We start from the raw sequence: 7650 nt of genomic DNA, 5'->3' as shown, positions 1-7650 counted from the left end.
CATTAACATACTGGCAACTTTGTTTATTTACTGTTAAATTTACAATTATTTACCGTAATCTACATTATAGTATGTTGCTGTAAAAATGCCATGCATTCAATTAAAAGTCAACTAATTTCATTTGCATAAATTGACTGCCTTAAATAGGCTGACTGCCATTTAAATTCATAAACTAATATTTATAACTATATGAGCATATTATTGACTTGAACTTATTTCATTTGAGTCCACTAAATCAGAATATTACTAAATAAAAATAACCAAATTAAACAAAACCATTAAAACTAGAAACATCAAGTCATCTTAAATCTCTTGCAGATAACTGCTAGCTAACAACAGCACATGTGCTATTAAAATGAGCTAAGAGATTGTCACTGCATCAGCAACTACAGTCACTGCCTTTAAATCATCAGTGTTTCTCAGCTCATCACTGACTGAAGCACAGGCTCAACTCTTCAGCACAATGGTGACCCACACATCTCAGAAAACAGAAACCCTTTAAATCCCAACAGAACATTAAACACCAACATCTTGTGAAAAAACACATAAAATACCACTTCAAATCAACATTTACTCTACTGATCAATTATTGAGTTCTTTTAACTTTCACTAATACTTCAGTAAAATTAACTTGTTTCATTTAATCAATTTGACTGTTAGGTTTTACAGAACATTGCTGTTTTTTCATTATTTTACAACATTCATTATTTTGTTAACAGCAGGTGTTCATCAGTATCTGAATTCATTCATTTGTTTTCATTCACTCTTTCAAGTGGACTATATTAGTGAAATAATGTAGGGAATAGGGAATGAAGGGTATAGGGTTTGATTTGGACCACAGCCTCGCGCTGGTTTCACACTGCAAGCGTAAGCAGCGCTTAATGTTTTCGGCGTGCATGTTAACCAACGGATGCATTCACACCGGCAGCAGGAGCGTCGCGTAAGCAGCAGTGAAGGGGGGGGTCTCGGCACCGAGTCTATTTTTGCTGCGCTGCTGATGCTCAATGAAAGAGAAAGCACACTTTAGATAGAGTGTTCAAAAAGTGTTCAAAATGCACAGAATAAGCATGTCTAATGTGTTTTAACAAGAATTTGAGTATGACAGAAAAGAAAATTAAGAAAAAATATTTATAGAAGATTTACCCATTTAAACTTGTTTTAAATTATTCAGTTTGGGTTAAAGTATGGTGTATTATAAAAAACTAAAGTAAACTAGCCATAAAATATGATATACAGTATAAACATTATTTTAGTTATTACACAGATATATATATATATATATAGGCTGAAGCATACTCAAATCAAACCCGAGTTAGCTGGCTTTTTTTCGCCGAGTTTTCTGTCTTGTAAACATGTGTATGCGGCAGATGATGTAAAACACAAAGCTTACCTCATTCGTGTGCAGCAATGCATGACAAAAGACTTTTATTTATTTATTTATTTTTTATTTTACTTTTATATGCAAGTGTTGTACCAATGACCAACTTATAAAAACAAATTTATAGCTGTCTTTGTAAAGAAATGCTCACTTTATATGCAGCTTCGAGCCACTGCTGTGACGCTGTACAAACACTTCCAGTGTGAATACTCGCGCATCTCTGCAGCTGCAGTCAATATGTGATTATGCTCATGCGCCGCTTCAGCTTGCAGTGTGAAACGGGCGTCAGAGTGTCAACTTTGAGCGGTGTTAATTCACAGTATATTGCAGTAAGCTACTTTCTTACAAATGACAAATATTGCTCAGAATGCACCGTTTTCCACAGAATATTGCTTTATTGTTTACAGCATTTTTTTACAGTGTAGCTGTACTAAGTGAAGTGTAAATCTAACGTAAATGATCAAGTACTCTACAGTTCTTCTTTAGTTACTAGATCTCTTGTGTAAGTAAACTATTCTAACTATGCATTTGTCAGTACAACATACTATTCCTATTTCACTTCATGTAGTTTTTTTAAACTAATCGGTTGGCATGCTTTTTCTGTCTAATTCATTTGATTTTACAGTGGATAAACAGAGGACAGTACTGTATTTCCAGCAGCTAATGCTCCTGCAATTAAAGCTTCAGATAGTGTTGCTCCACTAGCAACTGAGGCCAGTGCTACACCTCCTCCAGCTACTACAGCTCCAGAGATTAAAGCTGGACTCACTGCTCCTGCAGCAACTGCTGCTCCTGCACACACTGCCACAGCTGTTCCCACTAAGGCCACACTTTTAACATTATTACGAAGCCTCATATTTTCATCCTCTCTTATCTTTTTTTCTTTTTCTAAGTCCTGTCTCTCCTCTTCCTCTCTCTTCCTCTTCTCTTCTTCCTCTTTTTTCCTCTGAGCTTCCTTGTACATCTCATTAGTGTAATGCTCTCCTCTGTTCTCCTTCACCATTCGGTCAATCTTCTCCAGCAGTTCAGTGACCTGTGATCGATTTTCTTTATCTTTGTTTTTGAAAACATGATATTTGCCTTTACACTGACTGACTAATTTATTAATCTGGGGGTTTATTTCCAGAAAATCTTCTATAGATTTGTTTAACTGATCCCCTCTAGAGAACAGAACGATTGTATAACATGCAGCTTTTCCTCCAAAGTTCTTCTGAATCAATTTCACTGTGTTTTTCTCTTCGTCTGTGAATCTCACATCCAGTCTTATGACCAGTAGAAACACATGAGGACCAGGAGCAGACATGTAGACACACTTCTCAATCTCAGCCTTCAGTTGTTCTTCACTGATTAATGTGTCATACAGTCCTGGAGTGTCGATCACTGAGATTCTTCAACCTTCTACTGACTTCTGCTGATTTTGTTGGCATTCCTTAGTCACTGATTCACTAGATAAATCTTCTTTAAACTCCTCTCGTCCCAGAATGGTGTTTCCTGTTGCACTCTTTCCAGCTCCAGTTTTACCAACCATCACAATCCTGAGATCTGTGTTCTCACCAGGTTTTATGTATCTGTGCTTTATGGACTTTGAGGCCCAGACAGCTGTAGAAAAAATGAATTTATATTTATATAAGGAATTTATATTTCAAGAAATGTGTCATGATATTTGGGAAATGTGTAGTAAAATGCAATTTTACTTACCTGTAGTGGTTGATTGTTGTTCTGTCATTGTCTGTTGTTTCTTCTTATCCAATTTTCTTGTTCCACTCATTTTCCAGAGTGTTTCCGGTTTCTGGGCTATATTTTCTGCTGTTTTTTCAAATGCACTTTTCAGTGAATTTACTGATTGTCTGACCTCCTATTCATTGCTCTTGTTTTCTTGAGGAACTCTATCTTGCGTTTTCACATTTTTTTCCGTTTCATGAGAGATAAAATTTTTCCTTTCAGTCAGAAAATTTGTTGTGCTATTTTCCATAAATTTAGGCATTTTATTCATTTCCTGGATTATTTTTGTTTTATGTTTTGCTTGTTCTTTTTCTCTGTAATTTTCTTCCTCTTGTTTTTTCTTTTCTTTTCTGCTTTTTATTTGGCACTTAAAGTAAATCTCTTTGTAATGCTGGTCATAATTCTGTTTGATTTTATTAATTTTGTCTAGAAGATTTGTGATGTTATTTGGATCAGTCAGTTTACTTTTGAACACATGGTAATTATTCCTGCAGTAATTGACTAGATCTCGAAATTTTACACTAAATTTAAAGGTCACCCATTCTTTTTTTGACATTTTTTCTCCTCCAGTTAACAGCGGCATGGTGAACTTCAAAGCTTGTGCCCCAAAGTTCTCCTGAATTTTCTCCACAATGTTCCTCTTGTCCTGCTCAAAGTTCTCCACGTTGATGACGAGCAGGAACACGTGAGGACCAGGATCAGAGAGATCCAGACTCTTCATCATTTGCTTCTTCATCTCTTCATCAGTCAGTTGTGTGTTGAAGAATCCTGGAGTGTCGATGATGGAGATGTTTCTGTCTTCTACTCTTCCTCCCTGTATCTCACTCTCTCTGGTTCCACTCACTTTAAATGCCTCTCGACCCAGTATTGCATTTCCTATGGAGCTCTTTCCAGCTCCAGACACTCCCAGCAGCACAATCCTCAGATCCTGTGAATCACCTGTCAAACAATTCATGTCATTAACCTCTTGATGATTTGCAGTTGCTTCTATGATTCTAACATGCCTGCTTTTCAGCCCTAGCTATTTCACCTTTCACTTGTTCAGTCATGCTTTTTCGTCTGCTTTTTGTTGTTTTGCTCTCCCTCTGAGCAAAGTTGTCCAAAAGATCTTTGTCACACGTTGAAAATATGTCCATTGAGAAACCAGAATGAAAGCTTTTATTATGTCTTTTTGACGTCTTGTGCACATCTGATATAGACATTCATGGAACCTCCGTACAAAGTTAAAAATTAGTTCAAATGTGGTCATTATGAAAAAAAAAAGAATATTACTAAAGTAATATTTAGTAAAAAAAACAAAAACAAATTTAAACAAAAGCATTAAAACTAGAAACATTATGTCATCATAAATCTCTTGCAGATAACTGCTAGCTAACAACAGCACATGTGCTATTAAAATGAGCTAAGAGATTGTCACTGCATCAGCAACTACAGTCACTGCCTTTAAATAAAGCAACATGCAGCATATCATCAGTGTTTCTCAGCTCATCACTGACTGAAGCACAGGCTCAACTCTTCAGCACAATGATGACCTACATAACTCAGACAACAGAAACCCTTTAAATCCCAACAGAACATTAAACACCAACATCTTGTGAAAAAAACACATAAAATACCACTTCAAATCAACATTTACTCTACTGATCAATTATTGATTTAATACTTTAGTGAAATTATCTTGTTTCATTTAATAAATTTGACTAAGGTTTACAGTACACTCATGATTACAGTAATCTGCTGGCAACAGAGTTGCCAGTAAATTACTGTTTTTCAGCAGTTTGTTGCCATAAATTAATTTACAGTTTATTACTGTAAAAAAGTGTTTCACTATGCATGTTTATCATCTTACACCTTTAAACCCCACAACAATATCCCCAGTTATATTTGTCCATACAACACAGTGTTAGAGTAACGATGAAGCAGTGTTTAAGTTAATGAGATAATTAATTGATTAAGAGATGATTGAGCATTAGTGATGAACATCTGCTGTTAACAAGCAGAATCACTGAAGGGAAGAGAAACAACAATAGAAAAAAGAGACAAAACCAGCAGAAACACAAGAACTACAACTGACTTCAGCCACAGCCTTAAGGCTGATTTATACTTCTGCGTCGGACCTACGCCGGAGCCTCTGCACCATAAGCTATGCATCTGTTTTAATTTATACTTCTGCATCGTTGTCCGCATCCCAGTGCATGCAGACCACTAGTAGGCAGTGTCTGTGGTCATGTTGAGGATCAAGGCAAAAGCCGAAGAAGAAGCAGCTCGTCATGTACGTTGTCACAGAAGCTTACAAATAGAAATGGCAGAGAAGCTGCAAATAGGTAATGACTTTTGTTGCAGTTTGACTGTATGTGTCTCCTGAAACAGTGTTTTTTCATTCATATGGAAGCTGAAAGTGCTCGCTCTCCGATTGTTCCGCGCCAGTTTTTTAACCTGCGGGAGGGGTTCTAACAGACCAATCATAAAGCTTGCGGTCCGCGTAGAATTGACGCGTTGTTACATTTTTGAAGAGGTGCACATCAGGCTACACGTGCTACACACAGCCTACGCCATAGCTACGGCATACACTCGACGCAGAAGTATAAATCAGCCTTTAGATGAAATTGGTTATGTTTTGGTTATGACATATTCATCATGTAATATTTGATTTACTGAACTCATCCAGTATCTAATCTCTTATCAAAAAAATATGTTATAAAAATGCACCTTAATTTTGCATTACCATCACCTACAGCAAAAGATCAAGCAATGCTGAACAATCAATTATGAAAACTCTTTAAAAAAAAAGGTAAATGGTGGTCACACCAGATACTCATGGAGTATTTTATCCATCCTATAGAAAACAATTGTAGAATTAGTTTGCTTAGTATAAAAGCTAGAACTGTTTTGAGGCCTCTTGACCTATTTGACTAAAAGGGTCAGGTGTGTCGAAGAAGTGAACATGGCCACTGAGCATATTTTGTTGGTAATTTTCCACCAGTTAACAGGTGGCTGTGAATTGAACAAGACCATTGTTAAGGGTGTCATGTGAAGGCTTCTGGGGAGTATTGACTGGTTTGATACAATGTTTCATTTGGCCCATTGGAAAAGGGTTGACCATCAGTTGGCAGAAGGCCATGAGAGATAAAGTCAAAAATGTACACTAGTTGGCAGTCGGCCACACCATCTCAGTACCGCCCCCGAGGGACTGGGAAATGGGTGGTGCCTGTGATCCTGCCCGTGTAGAGGGAGCCGTACTGTGTAAAGGTAGCTCCTTGGGTAAAGGCCGCCTGGGACGGATAAATCATAGCGAGCACTCACCTCCACGTGGTCCCGCTGGAAACGTACTCACCCGAGTATGGCTAAGAGGGTAAACCCATGGGTTGGCCTGGTCAACCAACTCATTAGCCTGACCACAAACTAACCTCATGATGTACAAGCAAGGAAGTAACGGCCAGGACCACCATTCTGGCTCATCAAAACGGGTGACCGCCGATTTAGGAGCTGGACTCGGTACGGTAAGGCGAAGCAGCACCACACCTGGGTCGGGGGTCGTATCCAGGCATTAGAAGCGAATCGGCCTCCCTATAAGCAACACCTGAAGTATAATTGGTGAAATGACTATGGTAGAAAGGCCGGGGAGTACATGGGAAAGATGTGTGGGAGGAGAGCACATGTAAGTGAGAATATGGAAAAATGTAAGGGTGGATATTACCAGCCAATGATACTACTTTGGCGTGTTTAAAGAGATAAGAAAATGTATAAAAACTGTGCCCCAGCCAAGAGAAATTCAGATGTGGAGTTGGCATCTCACTTTGTTGCTCGACAATAAAGTTAAAGTCCCTGTAAAGTCATTTTAAAGTATGTGTTCTGAGTTTGTCACTCTGCAGAAAAACATGTTATTAACCACCCAGCCAAATTTGAATTTGGCGCAATGCTCGGTGTGTCATTTACGGTTTTATAGTGTTAGGGGCGGCGCTATGTTCGGGGGCTCCAGTGTGTCATCAGACCCTGTTTTAGCTCCGCTTTGAGACTAGAACTGAAGGGACACAGAGACATCGGATTTGCCTTGATACTGACTGGTTTTCGGACCCCCCCAATACAGTAAAACTGCACATTTTAGAGTGGCCTTTTATTGTGGCCAGCCTAAGGCACACCTGTGCAATAATCATGCTGTCTAATCAGCATCTTGATATGCCACACCTGTGAGGTGGATGGATTATCTCGGCAAAGGAGAAGTGCTCACTAACACAGATTTAGATAGATTTGTGAACAGTATTTGAGAGAGAGAAAAAAAACACAGTGTTGCGTTTATCATTTTTTTCATTGTATTTAAAGCACAGTGAGTATTGTTTATTTATAGTTTAATTTTAACATTTACTAATACATTTTCAGTGTTACGTTTTGTTTCAGCTTGAATATCTTTTGTTTTTCTTTATTATATGTATTTCTATTTATTCATATAATTAATATATTCATATTAAATTTATTTCATTTAGCACATTTTCATGGTTCAGTACTTTTTTTTTTTTTAAGTTAAGCACTGTTTTACTTAGCGCTATTATTTT

General features: G+C 37.6%; 1 protein-coding gene and 1 pseudogene across 1 annotated transcript; both read right to left on the bottom strand.

Moving 5' to 3' along the window:
- Nucleotides 1-1997: 1997 nt before the first annotated feature.
- LOC137025096 (GTPase IMAP family member 7-like) lies at nt 1998-2933 on the bottom strand (annotated as a pseudogene).
- Nucleotides 2934-3233: 300 nt separating this feature from the next.
- Nucleotides 3234-4055, bottom strand: LOC137025095 (GTPase IMAP family member 5-like). Its single transcript, XM_067393128.1, has one exon. It carries the CDS (start codon nt 4053-4055, stop codon nt 3234-3236), a length of 822 nt encoding a protein of 273 aa, XP_067249229.1.
- Nucleotides 4056-7650: the final 3595 nt, after the last annotated feature.

This window comes from Chanodichthys erythropterus, chromosome 8, assembly GCF_024489055.1.
Source record: "Chanodichthys erythropterus isolate Z2021 chromosome 8, ASM2448905v1, whole genome shotgun sequence".
In the NCBI taxonomy this organism is placed as follows: domain Eukaryota; kingdom Metazoa; phylum Chordata; class Actinopteri; order Cypriniformes; family Xenocyprididae; genus Chanodichthys; species Chanodichthys erythropterus.
The sequence above is the reverse complement of the archived record's forward strand: the minus strand, read 5'-3'. Positions and strand labels throughout refer to the sequence as shown.